Source organism: Equus quagga, chromosome 1 (assembly GCF_021613505.1).
Source record: "Equus quagga isolate Etosha38 chromosome 1, UCLA_HA_Equagga_1.0, whole genome shotgun sequence".
NCBI classification, from domain to species: Eukaryota; Metazoa; Chordata; class Mammalia; order Perissodactyla; family Equidae; genus Equus; species Equus quagga.
The window spans coordinates 137,208,768-137,235,001 of NC_060267.1; the positions used below are offsets into that span (position 1 = coordinate 137,208,768).

The window sequence follows — 26,234 nt, forward strand, 5'->3', positions numbered from 1 at the left end:
ATGGCGAGGCAGCCGCTGTGGTGGAGTCTCAGGGGGCCGACGACCCCGCTACTCCTGCTTCTCCTCCTCTCTTTGTTTCCTCTCAGCCGGGAGGAGCTGGAGGACGGCGGGGGCCAAGGCTGGGACCCGGGGATAGCTGCCGCTACGGGGCGAGGGGCACAGATCGGCGGCGGAGCCTTAGCTCTTTGTCCCGAGACGCCCGAGATCCAGGAGGATGGAGAGCCTGGCCTGGGAATCAGGGAGCCTGTCTTCGTGGGGCTCCGAGGGGGAAGGCAAAGCACCCAGAGTGGTCGAGGGCCCCCTGAGCAGCCGGACCCGGGGCTGAGGGCGGAATATGGGGTCCAGGCATTAGGCAGCCATGGGAGAGAGACAGGACAGGGACCAGGGTCTCTGTTATGCTGGCGCCCAGAGATTTCCTCTTGCGGGAAGACAGGACCCTTGCGAAGAGATAGTCTGTCGCTGGAGGCTCTATCCCCAGGGGTCCCGGGCCCGGAGGACAGCTCGCCCTTCCCTTCGGACCTTCTGGTTCCGCCCCGTGGTTCCAAATCAGTGTCCTCCCAGAGGAATGCTGGGAGAAGCGCCCTCCAAAAAGTGGGAACCATACGCTGCTGTGGGGAATTGTGGGCATCAGGACGCAGGAGTCAGGGCGAGAAGCGCGCTACATCCCGAGAGGAGAGGATAGTCCCCCGGACGGACTGTCCTCCCGGGGCTGCAGGATCTGACCCCGAGCTTGTTTCAGCACCGCGCACGGCGAGGACAGCTCCCGCATCTAGTTCAGCACCGCGCAAGTCTCGGACAGCTCCCGAGCCAGCACCCGAGCGCATGCGCTCCCGCGGTCTCTTCCGCCGCCGCTTCCTCCCGCAGCGCCCCGGGCCGCGCCCCCCGGGGGTCCCGGCCGAGCCTGGAGCCTGGAAAACACTTCCAGCGAGCCGAGTCCGCCCCCGCCGCGCCGCGAACCGCCACCCGCAGTTTCCGCAGTACAACTATCAGGCGCTAGTGCCCGAGAACGAGGCGGCGGGCACTGTGGTGCTACGCGTAGTGGCGCAGGATCCCGACACGGGCGAGGCTGGGCGCCTAGTCTACTCGTTGGCTGCGCTCATGAACAGCCGCTCCCTGGAGCTTTTCAGCATCGATCCGCAGAGCGGCCTCATCCGCACGGAGGCCGCTCTGGACCGCGAGAGCATGGAGCGCCACTACCTGCGCGTGACGGCGCAGGATCACGGCTCGCCGCGCCTCTCGGCCACCACCATGGTGGCCGTTACAGTAGCCGACCGCAACGACCACGCGCCGGTGTTTGAGCAGGCGCAATACCGGGAGACACTTCGTGAGAACGTGGAGGAGGGCTACCCCATCCTGCAGTTGCGTGCCACAGATGGCGACGCGCCCCCCAACGCCAACCTGCGTTACCGCTTTGTGGGGTCCCCAGCTGCGCGCGCTGCGGCCGCCGCCGCCTTCGAGATTGATCCGCGTTCGGGCCTCATCAGCACCAGCGGTCGTGTGGACCGCGAGCACATGGAAAGCTACGAGCTGGTAGTGGAGGCCAGCGATCAGGGCCAAGAGCCTGGGCCGCGCTCTGCCACCGTGCGTGTGCACATAACCGTGCTGGACGAGAACGACAACGCACCCCAGTTCAGCGAGAAGCGCTACGTGGCACAGGTGCGCGAGGATGTACGCCCGCACACAGTGGTGCTGCGAGTCACTGCCACCGACCGGGACAAGGACGCCAACGGACTGGTGCACTACAACATCATCAGCGGCAACAGCCGAGGCCACTTCGCCATCGATAGCCTCACAGGCGAGATCCAGGTGGTGGCACCTTTGGACTTTGAGGCGGAGCGAGAGTATGCCTTGCGCATCCGAGCACAGGATGCAGGCCGGCCACCATTGTCCAACAACACAGGCCTGGCCAGCATCCAGGTGGTGGACATCAATGACCATACTCCTATCTTTGTCAGCACACCCTTCCAGGTCTCTGTCCTGGAAAATGCGCCCCTGGGCCACTCGGTCATCCACATTCAGGCAGTGGATGCAGACCACGGGGAGAATGCCAGATTAGAGTACTCCCTAACTGGTGTGGCTCCTGATACACCCTTTGTGATAAACAGTGCCACTGGTTGGGTCTCTGTGAGTGGTCCCCTGGACCGTGAATCTGTGGAGCATTACTTCTTTGGTGTGGAGGCCCGAGACCATGGCTCACCCCCACTCTCGGCCTCAGCCAGCGTCACAGTGACTGTGCTGGATGTTAACGACAATCGGCCCGAGTTTACAATGAAGGAATACCACCTACGGCTGAATGAGGATGCAGCTGTGGGCACCAGTGTGGTCAGCGTGACTGCTGTAGACCGTGATGCCAACAGTGCCATCAGCTACCAGATAACAGGTGGCAACACTCGGAATCGCTTTGCCATAAGCACCCAGGGGGGTGTAGGTCTGGTGACACTGGCTCTGCCACTGGACTATAAGCAGGAACGCTACTTCAAGCTGGTGCTAACTGCATCTGACCGTGCCCTTCATGATCACTGCTATGTGCATATCAACATCACAGATGCCAACACTCACCGGCCTGTCTTTCAAAGTGCCCACTACTCAGTGAGTGTGAATGAGGATTGGCCAGTGGGTAGCACCGTGGTGGTCATCAGTGCCTCTGATGATGATGTAGGTGAAAATGCTCGTATCACCTATCTCCTGGAGGACAACCTGCCCCAGTTCCGCATTGATGCAGACTCAGGGGCCATTACACTACAGGCCCCACTGGACTATGAGGACCAGGTGACCTACACGCTAGCTATTACAGCTCGGGACAATGGCATCCCACAGAAGGCAGATACAACTTACGTGGAAGTGATGGTCAATGATGTGAATGATAATGCTCCACAGTTTGTGGCCTCCCACTACACGGGGTTGGTCTCTGAGGATGCCCCACCTTTCACCAGTGTCCTGCAGATCTCAGCCACTGACAGGGATGCTCATGCCAATGGCCGGGTCCAGTACACTTTCCAGAATGGGGAAGATGGGGATGGAGACTTTACCATTGAGCCCACCTCTGGCATTGTCCGCACAGTAAGGCGGCTGGATCGGGAGGCAGTGCCAGTGTATGAACTGACTGCCTATGCCGTGGACCGAGGTGTGCCCCCACTGCGGACTCCAGTCAGCATCCAGGTGACAGTGCAGGATGTGAATGACAATGCACCTGTCTTCCCAGCTGAGGAGTTTGAGGTGCGAGTGAAGGAGAATAGCATCGTGGGCTCAGTGGTGGCCCAGATCACTGCAGTGGACCCTGACGAAGGCCCCAATGCCCATATAATGTACCAGATCGTGGAAGGGAACATCCCTGAGCTGTTCCAAATGGATATCTTCTCTGGAGAGTTGACGGCACTCATTGACCTGGACTACGAGGCTCGCCAGGAATATGTGATTGTGGTGCAGGCCACATCTGCCCCTCTGGTCAGTCGGGCCACTGTGCATGTCTGCCTAGTTGACCAGAATGACAACAGCCCCGTGCTCAACAACTTCCAGATCCTCTTCAACAACTATGTATCCAACCGTTCAGATACCTTCCCCTCAGGCATCATTGGACGCATCCCAGCTTATGATCCAGATGTCTCCGACCACCTCTTCTATTCCTTTGAGCGGGGCAATGAGCTGCAGCTGCTGGTGGTCAACCAGACCAGTGGGGAGCTTCGACTCAGCCGCAAGTTAGACAACAACCGCCCACTGGTGGCCTCCATGTTGGTGACTGTCACAGGTGAGGGGCAGGGGACAGGCAAGTGACCCAGTGAGCTCAACCCGTCAGGGCCTCAGGGGCTCCACAGGGCACCTCAAACCAAAGAGGGATTCCCAGGCCTTCCAAGAATCCCTAATGTGCTGGGTTCCTGCACCCCATAGGATCTGCCATAGACCTCGCAAGTTAGGTTTACATAGTCTCTCCTTAGGTTATTGAGCAGTTTCCACAGAACCCAAAAGATTCTAGGGCATCTAGCAGCCTCCATAAAGATTGCATGAACTGTCTGTTACTCTCGGGATAGCCCCCCTCCCTCTGAAAGGCTGGAGGTCCTTGGTTAATACCCTGGAGGTTGCAGGAAAAGCTAGCATATGCCTGTCAGCCCACACCACACCCCTGTTCAGATGAAGGGTTACTTTGGGTCCAGTGTCACCTTTGCCCCATCTGTGCAGGAGTGGGAGGCCAATAGTTTAGTAGTCAGGAAAAGCAGCTTACTCCTCTGGCAGAGTACTTACTACTTCAGGTAGAGAGTGGGCCCACGTTGGTCTGCCTGCCGTCCAAGGAGCTGACCAAAGCCCTGCCCTTTGAGAAAATGTCCTAAGGTCAACCTGCCTCTTTCCTGCCTCTGCGGCCCCAGGCTTTCAGTAAGGTGCAGGCTGGAGAGGCCCTTGTAGTCCTGCCTGCTGGAGGCTGCAGAAGTTGGCAGACAGACTTTACTGGTGTTCATTCCCCAATTCTGGAGCATGGACTCCTAGCACTGCCAGAGAAGGCATAGTCTTCATTTATCCCTCAATTCTGGCAAAAACTAACTCTATTGACCACTCAATGTGTGCTAGGGTCTGGGAACAAGGTCTCATCCTCCTTTCTGGGAGTGGCCACTGAGATCACAGCACCTGGGTCTGGCGGCAGCTTGCTGACCCAGGAATGCTGAGGGGGAGAGGGAGGGGTCCAAGACCCTCCTGGAGAGAGGGAACTTGCTCACCCAGGGTTCTAGGGGATGGGGTTGAGTGGTCACAGAGCCAGGGCCCCTTCTAGTGTCATGGGGAAGCAGTTTGCTGACCAGAGATAGGGGATGGCTCATCCCTGACCTAGAACCCTCTTTGTTTCTTGGAGAGGATGTTTGCTGTTTCTGCAATGCTGGAGAGTGACGGGGGTGGGGGGTGGGCGGGGCAGGGTGTGGGTGTGTGTGTGAATGGGTGGTCCATGGCCCTGGTTCCTCTTTTTGTCCTGAGTTGGGGTGGCCTGCTGACCATGATAACTTGGGGAAAGGTGGGTTACTGACCAGTTAGGGACCTCCTTGTGTGCTGTTGGAGGAATGGCTTACTCACCCATGGGCACTGTGGGGGGTTGGGTGATCCCTGGCTCAGGCCCCTCCTTGTGTTGGAGGGAGGGGAGAGGAAGCAGCAACTTGTTGACACCTTGATGCTAGGGGAGCTAGTAGTCACAAGCCCTGGAACCCCTGTGTCCTGGCAGGGTCAGCCTGCTGACTCAGAGGTGCTGGGGGACTGGGCAGTCACTGTCCCCAGCCCTCTTGTGTTGCAGGGAGGGGCAGCCACTGGCCTCAGACTGACCACTGCCCCTACCCCCGCCCGCAGATGGGCTGCACAGCGTCACTGCTCAGTGCGTGCTGCGCGTGGTCATCATCACGGAGGAGTTGCTGGCTAACAGCCTGACCGTGCGCCTCGAGAACATGTGGCAGGAACGCTTCCTGTCGCCGCTGTTGGGCCACTTTCTGGAAGGCGTGGCCGCGGTACTTGCCACACCTGCCGAGGACGTCTTCATCTTCAACATCCAGAACGACACGGACGTGGGGGGCACTGTGCTCAATGTGAGCTTCTCGGCGCTGGCGCCCCGCGGGGCTGGCACTGGCGCTGCAGGTCCTTGGTTCAGCTCCGAGGAGCTGCAGGAGCAGCTGTACGTGCGGCGCGCAGCACTTGCCGCCCGCTCACTTCTGGACGTGCTGCCCTTCGACGACAACGTGTGCCTGCGCGAGCCCTGCGAGAACTACATGAAGTGCGTGTCGGTGCTGCGCTTTGACTCGTCTGCGCCCTTCCTGGCCTCGGCCTCCACGCTCTTCAGACCCATCCAGCCGATTGCAGGCCTGCGCTGCCGCTGCCCGCCCGGCTTTACGGGAGACTTCTGTGAGACCGAGCTCGACCTCTGCTACTCCAACCCTTGCCGCAATGGCGGCGCCTGCGCCCGGCGCGAGGGAGGCTACACCTGCGTCTGCCGGCCGCGCTTCACCGGTGAGCAGGGTGCAGGGCTGAGGGCCCAGCCAGAGCTGGGTGAACCTCAGGCAGAGCGTGGGGGCGGAACTACAATGCACGTGAGGACCGCACATCATTCTTGAGCCAGCTGGGGTCGCGGTTAGACCGGGAACCTAGAGCTTGACCTAGAGAGAGCCTAGGGCCATGAGGGAATAGAGGCCTTAGGCCCGGCTGAGGTTGTGAAGGAGGCGTGGCCGTGGATGGGGGCGCGGCTATGAGGGGCCGTGGTCGTGGAGCGGGCGGGACCCTGGGAGGGGCGTGGCCGGAGCCAGGGCTCGAGAGTGAGGCGGGGCCAGACCACATTGGGGCGTGCCCACAGGGAGCTCGACCTTTCAGAGGTCTTGGAACCTGCTCGAAGTATGCGGCCGTTAGAGGGGCGGGGCCCGCTGCAGCAGTGGCCGGCGCAGTGGTTTCTGCTTCTGACTGCGACTTGACCCCTAGGAGAAGACTGTGAGCTGGACACCGAGGCCGGACGCTGCGTGCCCGGCGTCTGCCGCAACGGGGGCACCTGTACAGATGGGCCGGACGGCGGCTTCCACTGCCAGTGCCCGGCGGGTGGCGCCTTCGAGGGCCCACGCTGCGAGGTGGCGGCGCGCTCCTTCCCGCCCAGTTCGTTCGTCATGTTCCGAGGCCTGCGGCAGCGCTTCCACCTCACACTGTCCATCTCGTAGGTGCCCGCCCCATATCTCTGCGAGTCTCCAAGCCATCCCTAACTACATGACCCTGACTCAGATTTCTGACTGCCACGTCCTGACGTCCCTCAGGACACCGTCCCCTCCCCTGACGCCCGACCTGGGTGTCTCAGAGCATCACTGCTCCTGACCTCACTGCACTGGCCTCACCCGCCCGTCCCACCCTCTCTGGTCGCTTCCTTTCTCACTCCAGCCTGGGCGGGCTTCCCGCGAACCTTCTTGTCACAGGGATGGTGTGTGTGAGGAGGTGTCCTGCTCCTGACGCATGCTCTGCCTATCTCACCCAGATTTGCAACGGTGCAGCCAAGTGGGCTACTCTTCTACAATGGGCGCCTGAATGAGAAACACGACTTCTTGGCCCTGGAGCTTGTGGCTGGACAAGTGCGGCTCACGTATTCCACTGGTGGGTGCCCCCATGGATGTGTGTGGGCGAGTGGGTGCGTGTGTGGGTGAGATGGCTGAGCCCCAAGTCCCCTCGGATTTGCCTCACTGCACACCTGAACACACACCTCCATGCCAAACAGACATCAATGAAGACCTGACCTCCATGGTCATTCCTTGTGGGAAAGTCCATCTCCAAATGTTATTGCTTCGCCTATCTGTCAAAGGCACTCTGGATCAGACACTGTGATCACTAGTTGTGGGAGTGATCTGATGCATCCAGGGTCACTCTGGGAGTAACTGCCTACATGACTTGGGGGGGATACTTAGCAGTTCCTGACAACCCCCCATATGCATTCCCCTCAACAGGTGAATCCAACACGGTCGTCAGCCCCACAGTTCCAGGGGGCCTGAGTGATGGGCAGTGGCACACAGTGCATCTGAGATACTACAACAAGGTGGGTGCCACCTTTGGCATGGGAGTATAGGGGGAGCTTGGATGCCAGGTTCTGCCCCTCAGGGGTCACCCTGGGGGTCCTGTTAAGTGGTATGCTTGGGTCTCTAGCCCCGGACAGATGCCCTGGGGGGTGCTCAGGGCCCTTCCAAGGACAAGGTGGCTGTGCTGAGCGTGGATGATTGCAACGTGGCGGTGGCTCTGCAGTTTGGTGCTGAGATTGGCAACTACTCATGCGCAGCTGCTGGCATGCAAACAAGCTCCAAGAAGTGAGGTCCCCAGCCCCAGATCCCCATGCCCTCTGCCTGCCAAAGCCCGCACCAACCCTTCACATAACCCTCTCCTCACTCCAGCTTGCCAAACTCCCCGTCTTTCCCCAAACCAGCAGATTTCCCTCTCCCCACTAGGACATTGAAACCTCACCTCACCCTAGCCCCATCCTTGTATTCCACCCCAGACTCCCTTTTCCCACACGATCCCCAGGCTCCCAGTCCCCCAAAGTCTCTACTCCTCCTGGTCTCTCTAATGCCCCACATCCCCACCCTGCCTCAGTCTCAGTCTTTCCTCCTAGCCCTCAACCCCAGCTCTTCCACCTTTCCCCAGACCATCTGCTCATTGTGAGCTCTCCTTTGCACCCCTACGACTGAAGTGAGGCCACAGCTCCTTCCCCAGCCTGGCCTTACCCTCCTCCCTCAGTCACTTTACCCTCTGAATCCTAGCCCCCCCATACTTCCTATGGCCCCCAGGAGCAACCCTATCTTGGCCCCAGTCCCACCAATGACCTGGACCCCTGACCCCCAGGTCCCTGGACCTGACGGGCCCTCTACTCTTGGGAGGTGTCCCCAACCTCCCCGAGAACTTCCCCGTGTCCCACAAGGACTTCGTCGGCTGCATGCGGGACCTGCACATTGATGGCCGCCGGGTGGACATGGCGGCCTTTGTTGCAAACAATGGCACCACGGCAGGTAGGCCATGTCCCTATCACAGGGAGGGGGTGGAGGACTACAAGGACTGCCTCAAATCTTACCTCACCCCTGTCTCCTTTGGTTGTAGGCACCATGTCACAGCCTAGTCTTTAGGGCCTGCCTTTTACCATCTCTACCCTCTGAGAGAACGCGGGGCTGAGATTATGGCCCCTTTGGCCCCTGACCCTTATGTCCTGTCCAGCACTTGTGTCCCCACTCCTGTTCTCACATCCTTCATGTGCCTTCCTCTCCCAGGCTGCCAGGCCAAGCTGCACTTTTGTGACTCAGGCCCCTGTAAGAATAGCGGCTTCTGCTCAGAGCGCTGGGGCGGCTTCAGCTGCGACTGCCCTGTGGGCTTCGGTGGCAGAGACTGTCGGCTCAGTGAGTGGGTAGCGTGGGGCAGGAGGGGCCTGCAGGGTAAGTTCTGTTCCTGAGGTGGGGCTTGTGACCCTGCTCCTTTATTCCCTCAGCCATGGCCTATCCCCACCGTTTCCATGGCAACGGCACACTGAGCTGGGACTTTGGAAATGACATGGCTGTGTCTGTGCCATGGTACCTGGGGCTGGCATTTCGGACACGGGCGACAAAGGGGGTCCTGATGCAAGTACAGGCTGGGCCACACAGCGCGCTTCTCTGTCAGGTGTGTCTGTCCTCCCAACCCCTCCCTAGACCCTCAGTTCTCAATCTCTAATGCCTCCTGCAACATTCTTATGGGTTTGGGCCTGGTCACACGGCATACTTCTCTGCTAGGTGTACTGACCATTCTTTACCCTGCTCTGGACCTGGGCCCTTGACCATCTTCCCCACCATGATATCTTCTGCAGAGGCAGGGTACCAGCATAACTCTCTCGTGCTAGCTGCACCAATCCACGACCCCTGGTCCTAACGTCTGCCCCCTAACCTCACTCTCAGCAACATAATGTCCTGGGGCACAGCACCCGATGTTCTACATATAGCCTTGCCACTGCTGTTCTGACCTTTGAGCCCCCTGATCTCACTTTCTGACACTTCCAGCTCCAACCCAACTTGGGGCTCTGACCCTAGGGCCGTGTCTCTCTATCTGCAGCTTGATCGGGGATTGCTATCTGTGACCATGACCAGGGGCTCAGGCCGTGCTGCCCACCTCCTCCTGGACCAGGTGGCTGTCAGTGACGGCCGGTGGCACGATCTGCGGCTGGAGTTGCAGGAGGAGCCAGGTGGCCGGCGGGGCCACCATGTCCTCATGGTCTCATTGGATTTTAGCCTCTTCCAGGTCTGACACCTGACCCTGGGGTAGTCCATTCTCAGTCTTCCAGCCAGACTCACCTCATTTGACCCCACCTCTAGTCCAGCTCCTCTCAATTCCCTCCACTGCACATAGTCTGATCTTCTCCCTCTAGGCCCCTCCTCATATCCCTGCTCAGAGCCTACCCTGCCAGCCAGGCTGGTCCACTACCAGGCTCTCATATCAGGGAGGCTACCCAGATTCCTGGCCTGGTCTTGGGGTACCTCTGCAGCTAGCACTTTGCCTAACTCCTGGAAACCCCTTCTGGTCTCTGCTATTCTCTCCAGCTCAAAATCATGGAGTTTCAGGGTCTGTTCTTGGTCCAGGAGAAAGGCACCTGTCTGAGCCCTGCTCTTGACTGAAACTGTCCTATCAACCATCCCTCGTGCTCCAGCGCATTCTCCACTCTCGGGAGCAGATCTTTCCCAGACCATTCACCTAGTCCAGGACGACAGGGAAGAGGGACAACGCATAGTCATACAAGGCTAGGACAAGGCCAAGATTGACTCTGGGACAGGACAGGGATCCATCAGTACCCGCCCCCCACAATGCTGACTGTCCTCCTCCCCCAGGACACGATGGCGGTGGGGAGTGAGCTTCAGGGCCTGAAAGTAAAGCGACTCCATGTGGGAGGCCTGCCCCCCAGCAGTGAAGAGGAGAGTCCTCAGGGTCTGGTTGGCTGTATCCAGGTGGGGGTCAGCATGGGAACATGATATGGGGCATTAGGGTGAGTGGTCAGAGATCAGGGGCACCTTGGGACCTGTAAAGTTGCATTCACATGGGGGTTGGCATGGGGTACGGGTGATCCAGAGCCATCAGAGACAGGTCAAGCCTTTCTGTCAGAGTCTAGCTTAAATTATCAAGCGTCATTAGAGGTCTGTGTCAAGGACAGAACAATTAGCGGACCCATGGGGGAGATTGAATTCAGGATATTGGGGTGAGGGTATGGGCTTTGTTGGGGGATCTGAGGGAGACTGCATGTCAGAGGTCATCAGACAGATGGCTGGCTCTGCAGGACTTGGGGCTGAGGTGTTTTGACATGGGTCTCACCCCTTGCTGGCTGTGTCCACAGGGGGTATGGCTCGGTTCCACACCTTTGGGGTCCCCGGCCCTGCTTGCTCCCAGCCACCGAGTGAATGTGGAACCTGGCTGTGTCGTGACCAATGCCTGTGCATCTGGGCCCTGCCCACCCCACGCTGACTGCCGAGACCTCTGGCAGACCTTTTCCTGCACCTGCTGGCCAGGTGGGGCCTGAGGGGGGACAGGGTGACATGGGCAGGAACAAGGGGCTCATGGTGAAGACTGGGGGACCTGGAGAGCCTGGAGGAAGTGGGAACTGAGAAGAACAGGTGTTATTCTCATGCTCTGTGGTCAGTATCCTGAGCCCCCTGACCCAACCTGCAGGTTACTATGGTCCAGGCTGTGTGGACGCCTGCCTCTTGAACCCCTGTCAGAACCAGGGGTCTTGCCGGCACCTCCCAGGAGCCCCCCATGGCTATATCTGTGACTGTGTAGGTGGCTATTTTGGGCACCACTGTGAGCACAGGTAAGGGGCTGGGAAAGACGTGGTTGGGGGAAGGGAGGCTCACTAAGATATTATGAAAGCATCTCACCTGGCTGTCCACCTCCAGAATGGACCAGCAGTGCCCACGGGGCTGGTGGGGGAGCCCAACCTGTGGCCCCTGTAACTGTGATGTTCACAAGGGCTTTGACCCCAACTGCAACAAGACAAACGGGCAGTGTCACTGCAAGGTGTGTCTGGCCCCCGATCCCTGACCTTTTAACTCTTCTCTAGATGTAATTTGTGGTGCTTATTCATCTTGCTGACCTCTGTCACCTGACTCTGACCTCTTACCCCTGTCCTGTGATCTAACGGCTGTCTCTTGTCCTTGACTTTTATGTGTCCCTCCCTTACATTTCCTTTGAGGCCCAGTCTTCCTTCTGGCCTGTGAACACTATTCTCCTGACCCTTTGCCCTTGATTCCACTCATTCCCCAAGCCCTGACCTGAGACCCCTACCTTAAATTCTGACCTCTGACCTCAGGCCCCTGACCCATTCTTAAACAGGAGTTCCACTACCGACCTCGGGACAGCGACTCATGCCTCCCCTGTGACTGCTACCCTGTGGGCTCCACCTCACGTTCATGTGCACCCCACAGCGGGCAGTGCCCCTGTCGCCCAGGAGCCCTTGGCCGCCAGTGCAACAGCTGTGACAGTCCTTTCGCAGAGGTGACAGCCAGTGGCTGCCGGGGTGAGCAGACTCCACCCAGCTCTGCATACAGAGGGCTGGCTCTGGCATGCTACCAAGTATCATGGCATGCTTGGCTCCTTAGGTGGGGACTCTAGGGGGCTTCTTTAAGGGAGACCTCTTACGCCCAGGGACCTCCACATTTTCCCCAAGTATTCTGATGACCTATCACAATCTGACAGGCCAGCTCCTGTGAGACCAGTAGGGGAGTGGTGGGTGGTTAGCCTGAGGTGAGTGGTAGAAGGGCAGTGAGCATGGCTGTCACTTGTCCCAGCCTCTAGCCGTCTGGCTCAGTGCCTCTTCTCTCCCTAGTGCTCTATGATGCCTGCCCCAAGTCCCTGAGATCTGGCGTGTGGTGGCCCCAGACCAAATTTGGTGTCTTGGCCTCAGTGCCCTGTCCTCGGGGGGCCCTGGGTGAGTACTGGGGGACAGGCACATCACTTAGGTGGGGGTGGGCCTGTCCTCTGACTGCTGGAGCCACTTCTTTTTCTGAGTTGTTCCTGCAAAGAGGTGGGAGTAGGGTAGGGGTCCATGTGGGCCCCTCACTACCTCCTAGGGGCTCTGGGTCCCTTCCCACCCCCTCATTGAGCCTCCGTCTGTTTCTCTTGGCTTCTGGGCAGGATTGCGGGGTGCAGGTAAGGGGTACGTGTTTGCTCAGGTGCGCTTTCTGCTCCGCTGCCAGAGCTTTTGCAGATCCCTCCCACTGCTTGAAGTCCCTACAGACCTCTCCTCACTGCCTGAGGTTTCTAAAAGCTATTCCCAACTGCTTGAAGTCCCTGGAGGCCCCTTTTGGCTTTCTGAGGGCCCCAGAGCCCCTTCTCTGATGCCTAAGGTCCTCAGAGATCCCTCCCCACTGCCTGAGGATCCTGAAGATCCCTCCCCACTTCCTAAGGTCCTTGCAGACCCCTGTTCAGTTCCTGAGATCCCTGCAGGCCTCTCCCTAGTGCCTGAAGTTATGAAAGAGCCCTCCCCTCTGTTCGAGGACCCTACAGACTCCTCCTTGCTACCTGAGGGCCCCTCCCCCTGCCTAAGGCCCCTGCAGAACCCTCTCTGCTGCTTGAGGTCTCCGCAGTGGCTGGACAGAGACTGTGTATGCATGCTCATGTGTGTGTTTTTCTGTGCCTGTGCACGCGTCTGTGAGTCTGCCTTGGGGAGAGGAGGTTCTGTGTTTAAGTTAGGGTCCTACTTGCTAGTGGATACAAACTCCCTTAAGGCCCAGGTTAATTCTCATTCAATATTTAACCCCCATCCCAAACCCACAGACAAGGAGAGATGGCAGCAAAGTCACCACTGGGGCAGTTAAAACTTGTGTGAGAACTTCCACCCTCACCTCCTTTGGTCACAAAATATTGCTGGAAAATCTGGTCTGTGTTGGCATGTCTGTGTATGTGTATGAGAGAGCATTGTGCATCTGTGTTTGTCCTGGTCCACGCATCTATGAGTGTGCAGATGTGAGCATTGGGGTGTGAGTGTGCACGTGTGTGTGGGGGCAGCCCTACTCTTGTGCTTGTAGTTGGTGGTTCAGAATGGTCCATAGGCCCCTCAAGAATTGACAAGAAGCTAGGGCCTGCCTGGGCTGGGGGCTGGGGCTGCTCCATCCACAGCTCTAGCCACAGGTGCCTACTACTCTGGTCTCTGCCTCAGAGTTCCCTCTGGGATAGGAGAGGGTGCTGTGGTCACCTCCTCAGCAAAGGTGTCCAGGTCCCAGACCTGACCAGGGATCACCTGTCCCCAGGTGCTGCCGTGCGGCTATGTGACGAGGACCAGGGTTGGCTGGAGCCTGACCTTTTCAACTGTACCTCCCCTGCCTTTCGAGAACTCAGTCTGCTGGTGAGACTGCCTAGACCTTGCCCTGCACTCAAGACCTGCCCTGGCCCTGGCCTCAGCTTACCCAGGCCTGTAGTGGGCTCCAGACATCATGCTCTAGCCCTTGACCTCCTGGGCTTTTCCTGGTTGCCCTTTACTCTGGCCAAACCCTTCTTCCTGTGAGGCTTTTGAGAAAGGCCTAAGGGACCACAGAGCAACCACCCCATCTTTGTCCTGGCAGCTGGATGGCCTAGAGCTGAATAAGACAGCACTAGATACTGTGGAGGCCAAGAAGCTGGCTCAGAGGCTGCGGGAGGTGACGAGCCACACTGACCACTACTTTAGCCAAGATATCCGAGTCACTGCCCGCCTGCTGGCCCACCTGTTGGCCTTTGAGAGCCACCAGCAGGGTTTTGGGCTAACAGCCACACAGGACGCCCACTTCAACGAGGTGGGGCTGTGCCCAGTGCTCCCAATCCCCTGGCCCTGGACCCCCAGCCCTGAATCCCCCACTCAGGCCCCTCCTAACCCCGGGGAAGGGAAGGCCCTGGGCTCTCCTTCTTCCCTTGTCCTCTCTAGACCCACCTCCTTGCCTGCTAGGTCCCCTCTGAGCGCCTGACCAGACCCCTTAGGCCTGCCCTGTCCCTTCACACATCCTCACCTGGCTGAGTCCACTTTTATCTCCCTCCTCCCAGAATCTGCTGTGGGCTGGCTCCGCACTGCTTGCTCCAGAGACTGGGGACTTGTGGGCAGCACTGGGGCAGCGGGCCCCTGGGGGCTCCCCAGGCAGTGCAGGGCTGGTGCAGCATCTGGAAGAATATGCGGCCACACTTGCAAGGAATATGGAACTCACATACCTGAATCCTGTGGGGCTAGTGACACCCAACATCAGTATGTGGCGGGTGGGGTGGAGTGGGGTTGGCAGGGGGCTGTGAAAGGGCAAGGACCTGGAGGTCCGAGGGGCTTGGGGCTATTGATGTTACCATTAGTGGCAAGGGGCTGTGCCACCACCCTCAGTGCTTTTCAGGGACAGGCTCTGCGCTGGTAGCAAGGAAGCTATGGGTTGTGAGACTTGGGTACAGGATGGGGGTAAGCCTATCAAGATAGTGGGACCTGCAGCATGGGGAGGAGATCCTTGATGGGTCTCATCCCTCTTCCTCCGGGGCAGTGCTCAGCATCGACCGCATGGAGCATCCTAGTCCGACCCGGGGAACCCGGCGCTACCCTCGTTACCACAGCAACCTTTTCCGGGGCCAGGATGCCTGGGATCCTCACACCCACGTGCTACTGCCTTCCCAGGCCCCACGGCCGTCCCCATCCGAAGGTGAGAGCCCTTGAGTGACCACTGGGTCAGGTCCTGATTCCTTGCTCTCCACTAAGCCAGATACCATGTCACCCTCCTGCCAATTCTCCTCTTGGCAGGCCTCCCCTGTGTCAGACCCCCTGTGTGACACCTTCCTACGTCAACCTTCCACCCCACACCTTGCCACACGATACTCTCACCTCCCCAGAGCCTCTCCCTCCCCAGCGATGACCTCTTACAGGCCTTGATATTCAGGATCCAGCCCTGGGTAGCCCATGTCCACTTTTTGGGCTCCTGCCCCCCGTCCTCCCAGGGAAGAGATTCCCATGCTTGATGCTGGGTTGGGTTCAGAGCTGGATTTTTGGGTGCTCAGGGTCAGAGGTCACTGATAGTGGCTCCTCCCCCTCCCCTGGCAGTTCTGTCCACAAGCAGCAGCAGCATAGAAAACTCCACCACCTCAAGTGTGGCCCCCCCACCAGCGCCCCCAGAGACTGAGCCGGAGCCTGGGATCTCCATTGTCATCCTCCTCGTTTACCGCACCTTAGGGGGGCTGCTCCCTGCCCAGTTCCAGGCCGAGCGCCGGGGCGCCAGGTACCATGGATGGAGTTATTCCAGGCCCCCCCCTCCCCAGCCGCTTGAGCTTCCTGCAAGCTTCTACCCAGCCTAGCACCCCGTTTTTTGGTGGGAAAATGACCAGGTTCACAGTCATATGGAGATGCTCCTGTGTATAGCTCCAGGGAGTCTTGTCCATGCTGGGTTCTATGTGAACTGTGTTCTGTCGAGTCGCGCAGAGTAGCAGACAGACACAGAACCACAGGTGAGAACAGTCACATAGGGAAAGGTGCAGGAGCCAGGTACAGGCAGGCAAGCTGGCTGATAGAGTCAGGCAAGACGGGCTGACTGATGGAGGTCAGATGGGGGTGGCAGGGAGGGCAGCTTGAGGCAAACAGTCTGGAGCTACCTGGGCCCCAGACCCCAGTGTGGGCAGTGGGTCTGGAAGCCCTTTGGCTGCAGAGAACCTGCCATTTCTGCAGAACCATGACACCCCGGTAGGCCATGGACCTTTGTTCTTGAAGCAGCCTAGCAGAGGCTGAAGGGATTCTCAAAAACAGCATCCACTCTAGGGCATCCCAGATGCTGGGTTGGCCATAGCAAGTGGCATGAATACAGTGAGGTAGGCAGTCAGAGATTGGGGAGGTCAGCAGTGTCCAAGCCCAGGTGGGGTGTCTCCTCAGGCTTCCCCAGAACCCTGTTATGAACTCTCCGGTGGTCAGCGTGGCTGTGTTCCATGGACGCAACTTCCTAAGGGGTGTCCTGGAATCCCCAATCAGCCTCGAGTTCCGCCTGCTACAGACAGCAAATCGGAGCAAGGCGATCTGCGTGCAGTGGGACCCACCTGGCCCGTGAGGACCTCCACTCTGAAACCCTTGGTCCCCCGTTAGCCCCTGGGAGGCCCAGCCTGCCCCTGGGGGCCCCACTAATGCCCCTGCACACCCAGGCCTGTGAGGAATGCTGCTCCCCAACTCCAGGCACCCTCCGCCCGTCCCACCATGTCTCACAAACCCCTACCTGGCAATGGGGCACTCCCCAGAGCAGATGGAAGGTCTAACTGCCCTGTGGCCACAGGGCGGACCAGCATGGCATGTGGACAGCACGGGACTGCGAGCTGGTGCACAGGAACGGGTCCCACGCACGGTGCCGCTGCAGCCGGACAGGCACCTTTGGGGTCCTCATGGATGCCTCCCCCCGTGAGGTGGGGCTGTGTTCAGCGTCCCAAAGAAGTGGGAGGGTGAAAGGGCAGGGATGCCCAACACCCCACCAACCATGCTTGTCCCCACAGCGGCTGGAGGGTGACCTGGAGCTGCTGGCTGTGTTCACCCATGTGGTTGTGGCAGTGTCTGTGGCTGCACTGCTGCTGACTGCGGCCATCCTGCTGAGCCTCCGCAGCCTCAAGTCCAACATGCGTGGGATCCATGCCAATGTGGCAGCTGCCCTGGGGGTGGCAGAGCTCCTCTTCCTGCTGGGGATCCATAGGACCCAAAACCAGGTGCAGGGTCAGGACCACGGGACCTGTGACCTGATGACCTTACCTGGCCCAGGAAGGCCTGGGGCTAAAGTTCAGGGTCAGAGGTCAGGGATGCTTAGGTTGGGGCCAGGGTTTGGGGCAAGGATACTGGGGTAAGATGCTGTGGTTTAGGGGTCAGAGGTGGGAAGCAGATGCTTGGGGTAGGGGTCAGAAGTCGGGGAAGGAAGGAGAGGTTGTGACGTCCCCCTACCCTGCCTTCAGCTGGTGTGCACTGCGGTCGCCATCCTCCTGCACTACTTCTTCCTCAGCACCTTCGCGTGGCTCCTTGTGCAGGGGTTGCACCTCTACCGCATGCAGGTTGAGCCCCGCAATGTGGACCGCGGCGCCATGCGCTTCTACCACGCCCTGGGCTGGGGCGTCCCTGCTGTGCTGCTGGGTGAGGGCCCTCCCCACTATGACCCCTGACCTCCGGCTATCACATGGCCTGAGGTCCTCACCCTGCCCCCAGTCCTGATCCTGCCCCAACCTCAAACCCCCATGCCGTCTGCTCAGGGAGGAACCCGCTCTGCCCTCACCCTCGGCTCCTCCCCCTACATGAGGAGGTCAGCAGCTCTAGAACATGTCCCCTCCCTCCTCTCCCTTCTCCCCCACAGGCCTTACCGTTGGCCTGGATCCTGAGGGCTATGGGAACCCTGACTTCTGCTGGATCTCGGTCTACGAGCCTCTCATCTGGAGCTTCGCAGGCCCTGTCGTCCTCGTCGTTGTGGTGAGTGCCCTGCACTCAGTGGCACCTGTGTGTTCCCCTTTGTGAGGGGAAGGGGGCCCTTCAACAGGTGTGGTGGTGTCAGCTGAGGGGTGCCAGGTGGCAGTCCTCAGGCTTCCGGGGCCCGTCCTCCATTTCTGTTCCCCACTCCACTGGCGTGGAGATGGGAGGCATGGCCTCGGAGACTCGGCTGCTCTCCCTGCCTCTGTCTCTCTGTATCTCTCTCTCCATCTCAATCTCTCGGTCCCTCTCTGGTTCCCTGTCTCTGACTTTTTCTATGATTCTAAGCTGCTCTGTCTCCCTGTTGCTGATCTCTGTATTTTGTGTGTGTATGTGAGTGTGCACGTGCTTCTCACTAGTTCTGCCTCTCTCTGTGAGTCTTGGTCTCTGTGCCCATCTCTCTCTGTCTGGCTCTCACTATCTCTGTCTCTCTCTGCCCGGCCCTTGCTCCACATGTCTGGCCGTGGGTTCAGATGAATGGGACCATGTTTCTCCTCGCTGCCCGCACATCCTGTTCCACTGGGCAGAGGGAGGCCAAGAAGAACTCTGTGCTGTGAGTTGGCTGGCTGGGAGAAGTGGGGGATTCTCAGCGTGCTGACCCTCTCCTGGGGGGGTTCTGGGGGCCCAGAGCATCCCTGGTGCTCACTGGGCTCCATTCCCTGCGGTTCCTCTCTGGTGCCCTTGCCATACTCTGGCCCCAAATATGCTTTTGCCCTGCTGTCTCCTGAGTCTCCCATGGCCTGGCTCACTTTGCCCCCTGCCCCGTATCTCCCCACTGTCTTCCATGTCTTCTCTCATGGCCCACTTCCTGTGTGTTTTCCACATGTCCCCTCATGGCTCCCTGAGTATTCTCCTGGTTCTTTCTGTGACCCCTCATCTCCCCTAGTGTCCTCCTGAGTCCTCCATGTTCCTATGTGAGTTTCTTTCCTTTCATGTCCCCTATGTGTCCCCTGTGTGACCCCATGCATCCTCCTGTGTCCCCTGCGTGAGCCCTGCGTGACCCTTGCACGTCCTCTCCTGTGTCCTTCCATGTTCCTGCGGCAGGACCCTTCGCAGCTCCTTTCTGCTCCTTCTACTGATCAGTGCCTCCTGGCTGTTTGGTCTCCTGGCGATCAACCACAGCATCTTGGCCTTCTACTACCTCCACGCTGGCCTCTGTGGGCTCCAGGTAACTCTGGTGCCCCTCTCTCACCCAGAACCAGATGGGGCTTCAGCAGGGTGGGTCCAACCCTGGGCAGGACATTGACCCCAGGCCTGGAGCTGATTCCTACTGGATGACTGACGCCAGATTGGGTGCTGATCCTGGATTGACCTTCACTCACACTGAGGCTCCTGGCTGCTTGCTGGTCTAATTGACCTTTGCTGACTCCAGTCACTCATGCCACTCTGGCCCCTCATTGCCTCTGCTGACTTTCTTTGACTCCCTTACTGAGTCCCCCCTTGGGCTCCTCACTGAGTCACACTAACCTGTGGTGACTGACCTCCCTTGCTGACCTACAGTGACTTATACCAGCCCTGACTCACCCCCTGGTGGCACTACTCTGATCTTCTCTGACTCAATTCTGATCTCTCACTGACCTTCACCAACCCCTCACTGACCTCTCACTGACCCACAGGGCCTGGTGGTGCTGCTGCTTTTCTGCGTCCTGAATGCAGATGCTCGTGCTGCCTGGACACCAGCCTGTCTGGGCAGGAAGGCAGTGCCTGAGGAGGCAAGACCAGCACCTGGGACGGTGAGGGGCTCCCATGGCTGGGAGTCAGGGTGGGGGCCTGAGAGGCCAGGGTTTGAGGCTTCTCCAGGGCTGGCTCACACTCCTTTTCCCACCCCCTCCTCCAGGGGCCTGGGGCTTACAACAACACGGCCCTCTTTGAGGAGAGTGGCCTCATCCGCATCACTCTTGGTGCCTCCACCGTCTCCTCAGTGAGCAGTGCCCGCTCTGGCCGGACCCAGGACCAAGACAGCCAACCGGGCCGCAGCTACCTCAGGTGAGTGGAGGGGCCTCCTTGTGAGGGGCACACACAGCTCACAGCAGCTCCACTTTACCAGGGCTTGGCATTACCAGGTCCTAAGGCAGTGGCTCCACTCATCTCAGCCATCTGGGCCTCTGTTGCTGCCTCTGCCCCAGATGCCTCCTGCCACACACCCAGGGATGCCTTCAGAGCCATTCCACATGCAGCTGGCTGTGCACTCACAGACACCCAGACTCCCAGCACCTCATCACATCCCTCTTTGATGGGGGGCTCCTACATTTCCAGGGACAATGTCCTGGTTCGACATGGCTCGGCTGCTGACCACACTGACCACAGCCTCCAGGCTCATGCTGGCCCCACGGACCTGGATGTGGCCATGTTCCATCGAGATGCTGGTGGAGGTGGGGGCCTGGGCCAGGGAGGAGGGAGGCAGAGGATCTCTCCCTGATTCCTCATTCTTCTGCCAAAATTGAAAGCAGCAGCTGACTGCAGTAGGGCAAGCTCTCCCCAGGTCACTGCCCCAGGAGGCCCCTACCCACCCTTGATCTCCTGATAAGTTCCTACCCTACTCCCAAGTTCCCGCCAAGCTCCCAACCCCTGTCTCCTTGCTGTAGTCACCCTTAAGACTCCCTAAGTTCCTCACCTCCCGAAGCCACTGCTGTACCTTCCTCCTGACCTTCCCACCTCCAGGCGCAGACTCCGACTCTGACAGCGACCTGTCCTTGGAGGAGGAGAGAAGTCTGTCCATCCCATCCTCAGAAAGTGAGGACAACGGTCGGACACGAGGGCGTTTCCAGCGTCCACTCCGCCGGGCAGCCCAGAGTGAGAGGCTCCTCACCCATCCCAAAGGTGATGGGGCCCTCTGACTTTATGGGTGACCAACACATGCCCCATATTCCACTTAGATGTGACCCAGGAACCCTGCTAGTCCCTGAGGATTCCCAGGACTGACTTATGGGGAACCTGGGGTCAGCATTGGGCCCCCGAGCACCTCTCCCCATCCAGCCTCCCAGCAGTGTTCTGCTGGTTAGAGACCCAGGAACAGCCTGGGCAACAGAAGAACAAGGTCAGGGTTGTTATAGGGTGATGTGTCATCCCTCCAGCCCCTTGTCTGGGTTGGGGTTCAGCCTGGTCTTCCTGACCCCTTGACCATCAGGTTGCCCTACCCCCAGTCTCTGTCCACCGCCAGTCAGAAGTAGGGGGCTTATCAGTAACCCCCTCCCTGGATGGTTCCATTGATCTCTGAGAGACACCCTCCGATTCCTACTTCTGCTCAATGAGAATAGCCAGGGTTTCAGGAGTCATTAGGGTCAAGGGTCACTGAGTCTGGATAACAGGGGTCATGAGTCACTGGGGTCAACCCAGACGCTCCTGTAACTTGCCCTGGCTCCACAGATGTGGATGGCAATGACCTCTTGTCCTACTGGCCAGCCCTGGGGGAATGTGAGGCTGCTCCCTGTGCTCTGCAGACCTGGGGCTCTGAAAGGCGCCTGGGGCTGGACACCAGCAAGGATGCAGCCAATAACAATCAGCCTGACCTGGCCCTGACCAGTGGAGATGAAACTTCCCTGGGCCGGGCCCAGCACCAGAGGAAAGGTATGATCCCTGACCTTGGTCTGCACTTGAGGGACCCTGGGGACTGTCCATTTCAGTCTCCTAATCCCAAACTGCTTCACAGGCATCCTGAGAGCTCCTCTTGCTCTAATCTGGGGAGTTTCTGCTCCTCGACCCTGCTTCATGATCCCTGGAGACTGCCCCTGTCCTGACCCAGGGGATTACTGCCTCCTCACTCTGACCCCTGTCCTGCTGCCTCTTTGGAATTCCTAGGAGCTGCCTCTGCCCCTCCCCAAGGGATTTCTGCCCCCAATCCTGTGTCAGGGATCCCAGAGGCTGTATATCCCTAGACTCAGGGAGTTCCTGCCCCCCCCCCATACACACCCTGTCCCCTATTTGTCTGTCTCACAGGCATCCTGAAAAACCGATTGCAGTACCCACTGATGCCACAGACCCGAGGTCCCCCTGAATTGTCCTGGTGCCGTGCAGCCACCTTGGGCCATTGCGCTGTGCCGGCTGCCTCCTATGGTCGCATCTATGCCGGAGGGGGCACAGGTAGCCTTTCACAACCAGCAAGCCGCTACTCCTCTCGAGAACAGCTGGACCTGCTCCTCCGGCGGCAGATGAGCCGTGAGCGACTGGAGGAAGCCCCTGCCCCCACTCTGCGTCCCCTGAGTCGGCCAGGTTCCCAGGAATGCCTGGATGCTGTGCCAGGCCGCCTGGAGCCCAGAGATCGGGGCAGCACCCTGCCACGGAGGCAGCCACCTAGGGACTACCCTAGCTCCATGGCTGGCCGCTTCAGATCACGGGATGCACTGGACTTAGGGGCACCCTGCGAGTGGTTGAGCACATTGCCCCTGCCCCACAGTGCCCAGGACCTTGACCCACAGCCCCCACCTCTGCCCCTGTCTCCCCAGCGGCAACTCTCAAGGGACCCCCTCTTGCCATCCCGGCCCCTGGACTCTCTATCCAGGAGATCGAACTCAGGGGAGCGGCTAGACCACGGGCCTAGCCGGCACCCCTCACGAGAAGGCCTTGGGCCACCCCCGCAGCTGCTCAGAGTTAGGGAGGACCCAGCCAGTGGCCCTAGCCATGGCCCCTCCACAGAGCAGTTGGACATTCTCTCCTCTATCCTCGCCTCTTTCAACTCCTCGGCTCTCTCCTCCTCTGTGCAGTCCTCAAGCACACCCTCGGGCCCTCACACCACTGCCACGCCTTCTGCCACTGCCTCGGCACTTGGGCCCTCCACGCCACGCTCTGCCACATCCCACAGCATCTCGGAGCTGTCGCCGGACTCAGAGTAAGCAGAGTCCACCCACCAGCTCACACCCTCGTCAGCTTAGGGCAACCTCCTGTGTTCTGCCACAGAATGGGCTGGGGGTTGGCAGACAGTGTGGGTTACCCCAGGCTCAGCACAGCCAAGGGGCCACAGGCTGAGGGCAGAAATCCAGCACGGAATGGGGACATGATTAACAGGGACTTGGGAGCTATAGGATTGAGGCCAGCCACCCTCCCTTGCACCTCTGGGGCTAAGGAGGAGAGATAGATGACTTCCAAAGGGTTTGAGTTAGTGGAGGGGGGCAGGACAGGAGCCAAGGCCTAGAAGTGGGAGGTATCCTGATACGTAGAAGGGACAGGGGAGAAAGGAGGAGTCTTTACTTGGGGGCTTTGCTTAGGGAGTAGTATGGGATAATGAGGGGCCAGAAACAGTGCCAAGATATGGGCACTTTATATGCTGGGCTGAAGAGTTAACTTTGAGGGTAAATCATTCATTTGTTGATTTATTCAGTCAATATTAAGTTCCTCCTGCCTGCGGGCACTGTGGGGTGGGGCATACAAGAATGGAGTTGGGACCTGGGACATCTCAGGTGCCTCTGGGGCATCTGCAGGGTAGGGGATGGCAGCTGGGTACACAGGTGTCAGAGAGAGTGAGGAGGAACCAGGAACTGTCGGGCTTTGGAAGCCAGAAGGAGAGTTGAGTTTTAAGAGGGAGGAACAGCTAGGTGAGGCTCTGTGGAGGTCTGTAGGGTGAGAAAAGGCTTTAGGGGGAAGAGGACTCCAGGAGTGGGGCAGGAGATCAACAGAACCTGAGCAGAGTCAGGAGAGGAGATAGGGACCAGAGATTTTGGGGCCTGGTGCCCAGGACTCTGGAAGGATGCTGGGGGTGGAGAAGAGAGGGAGCTGTGTGCATCACCTGGGTCCTCCTGCAGCCTGGCCTTGGGGTCTGGTTGTTGAGAGGGCTGGGGGACAGAAAAGGGGTTTAGGCTCTGGAGATACACTTGACCTCTCTGAGCCTCAGTTTCTTTGTCTGCAAAATGTGTCTGTAGTAACAAATTTTTTGAGATGTGCAGCTTTTGAGACAAAATTTGTCAAGTGCTTTAACATAGTGTCTATAGTAGGTGCTTGCTAAGTGCTTAGAGAAAAGACATAGGTGGCTGGCCAAGGGGCCTTGCTGATGAATCTGGGGGTCCAGAATGGGTGAAGGGCTCTGAGAATCCCAGAATAGGCATAAGGGGGCTGGAGACTGAGGCAAAGGGGATGGGGGCAGGGAGGGGAGCGGTGGGGAGGTGGGCCAGGCCAGGTCCCGTCCCACGGGGGAGTCCAGAGCCACCTGACTCAGAGTCCTCTCAGCAACCACCTTTCATCTCCACATTCAACTCTGCAGAGTTCCCAGAAGTGAGGGTCGCTCCTGAGGGGCCGAGGAGGAACAGCGAGGGCGATGGAGGACTTGGGCCAATGGAAGAGACTCCAGGAGTCAGGAGCTGATCCTGAGGCAGCCTCCTACCCACCCCTTGCCCCCAGCTCTCCCTGTTGCTGCAGTGCTGAGGCTCCACACTTTCCTGTGAGCATGTGTGTGACACATGCACAGAGCAAGGGAACTGAAGGGAGGACTTTTATACGTTTTGTACCTTTGTAACCAGAGAGATATGCTTATGTTATTTTTCAGCTTTTCTGTCTCCCAGGGTTCTGCGGCTGGGCTGGGAGGGGGAGGGGGGTAGGGGGAAAGAGGTGCAGAGTTTGACCCCATTTGGGTCCCTGGCAAACCATATACTCTTTCTTCTCATCTTACTGGAGTGGATTCAGACAGGAGGGGCAAATGCTCCCCAACCAGGTTGATCTGAATATTGTCAGGGCCCAAAGTGCAGAATTGATCTTTGCTTTTTCTTGGATGCCCCAAGGGCCAAACTTCTGGGACTGGGGGTTGGTCTTGGAAACAGGGGTCCTCTGACCCCTTCACAGGGCCTTGCTCATGCCGACCTCCTCGTGGATGTGTGTGTTTATTATGTGGAGTCCCTGCCACTTACTGCCTTATGACCTAGGATTGATGCTGTGGGGCGCTGGTGGAGCAGCAGATGTCATGTTTACAGAGCAAGGCTTCCCTTTCTCCCATGGGGAGGGTTTCAGGCCTCTATTCAGACATTCCTGCGGAGGGTAGACCGAGGGGTCATTTGCCAGCCCCTGCCCCTGCTGTGAGCAAAAGTTGTCTGTGGTGCCATTTGATTTCCTGTTGCTGCCCCCTTTAGAATTTATTCTGAAGGGTGGAGTGGGAGGAGGAGCAAAGGGAGCAGAAACAGGAACTGAAGACTCAGAATGTAGGTGCCACTGCCTCCCATGTTTACAGGAACTCCCTGGCCCTTGGCACCCGGGCTGCAGGAAGTGACTCAGTACCACCCTCCTTTATTCCTTTCTACAGGGAAAGATGACTGTTAGGACCTTGTTCACAAAACTCTCACTTTTATTACTTTGTCTTATGTCCAGAACTGGGGACTTGTAAATTTTGTTACTTTGTTTACAGATCAAGATTTAAAACATTTTTAAACTTTGTTTACAACTTAAAACTTTGAACTTTTACACTTTGTTTACAGTTGAGAATGTTTTTTTTTTCTTTGTTTACAAGCAAAAAGTAGAGAAAGTGGGAGAGGGGCTTGGAGGACCCACCTGTGAGGACCCTGGGCCTGGCCATCTTGAGGGGTTTCTAACCCCTTGTTATCCCAGGTCAAAGGTCAGCCCCGAGTCCCCTCTTGAACAGCAGACCCAGAAGGCCTTGAGAGTAGGCAAGCTCTTACCACTGGGAACAGTGGCTGTGCAGGGTTGTGGGGGGGATCTGTACAGACACACCCCTCCCCCCCACATACTCTTGGGAGGCAGTTTCCAAGGAGATTGAAAGTTCTACTTTACTGACTGGTGCCAAATCCCGCCAGCCAGGATCCCAGCTCTCCTTACCCGGAATGACCCCCACCCTTGAAGGGTTGAGGGGCCCACTGCGGGGAGAAAGGGTTGTCCTTGCTATGTCCTAGGTTCTGTAGATGCCCCTCTCTGGGGGTCCCCACCTCCAGCCCAGTGGCCCCTTTTCCTGTCTGTGTAAATTGTTCCGTGAAGCCGCGCTGTTTTGGGAATAAACTTCTATAGAAAATGGTTAGTGCCTCTTTCTGTTTGCGGGTAGAAGGGTGGAGTAGGAGGGTGGCTATGAATGATTCAGGCCAGGCTGACCTTTGGGGGAAATCTGAGCACTGCCCCCACAAGAATATTCAGCTATTTTTAGCCCATTTCATTGGAGATTTGGACCAGGTTCCCATCTCTTTCATCTTGAATTCTGGCCAGTCACCTTGTGATTGAGGCCTGAAGTATGAGCAGAGGTGCTGAGAGTCAGGTCTCAAGGGAAACCCCCCTCCCTGTCAAGGCAGCAGCATGATGATTTCCTAAGTCTTCAGGGCCTGCAGCCCAACCTGGCATTTGCTGCCACCAGGGGTCAAACCATCTCTAGGAACTGCCCTTGCTAAACTCCTCAGCTCATTGACAGCACTGACCCCTGCGACCT

At 58.4% G+C, this 26,234-nt stretch overlaps 1 protein-coding gene across 1 annotated transcript; it reads left to right on the plus strand.

Moving 5' to 3' along the window:
• On the plus strand, nt 1-26,085 carry CELSR3 (cadherin EGF LAG seven-pass G-type receptor 3). The gene is made up of 36 exons (XM_046671914.1): nt 1-3,745; nt 5,317-5,967; nt 6,430-6,655; nt 6,968-7,083; nt 7,431-7,519; nt 7,627-7,784; nt 8,317-8,480; nt 8,736-8,861; nt 8,951-9,120; nt 9,547-9,732; nt 10,317-10,433; nt 10,817-10,988; nt 11,149-11,290; nt 11,376-11,496; nt 11,812-11,995; nt 12,305-12,406; nt 12,613-12,627; nt 13,728-13,822; nt 14,040-14,249; nt 14,494-14,689; nt 14,967-15,122; nt 15,518-15,692; nt 16,337-16,504; nt 16,728-16,854; nt 16,942-17,148; nt 17,389-17,563; nt 17,781-17,893; nt 18,364-18,443; nt 18,935-19,058; nt 19,507-19,623; nt 19,728-19,876; nt 20,147-20,256; nt 20,552-20,710; nt 21,257-21,457; nt 21,827-22,715; nt 24,081-26,085. The coding sequence occupies exons 1-36, from the start codon at nt 1-3 to the stop codon at nt 24,106-24,108; spliced, it is 9,963 nt and encodes a 3,320-aa protein (XP_046527870.1). The 3' UTR covers nt 24,109-26,085.
• Nucleotides 26,086-26,234: the final 149 nt, after the last annotated feature.

Excerpts from the sequence above, each read along its gene's own strand:
- CELSR3 (XM_046671914.1), top strand. The coding sequence starts at position 1 with ATGGCGAGGCAGCCGCTGTGGTGGAGTCTCAGGGGGCCGACGACCCCG. Across the intron at positions 6,656-6,967 it reads CACCTCACACTGTCCATCTC|ATTTGCAACGGTGCAGCCAA; the intron begins GTAGGTGCCCGC and ends TATCTCACCCAG. Across the intron at positions 22,716-24,080 it reads GAGCTGTCGCCGGACTCAGA|AGTTCCCAGAAGTGAGGGTC; the intron begins GTAAGCAGAGTC and ends TCAACTCTGCAG.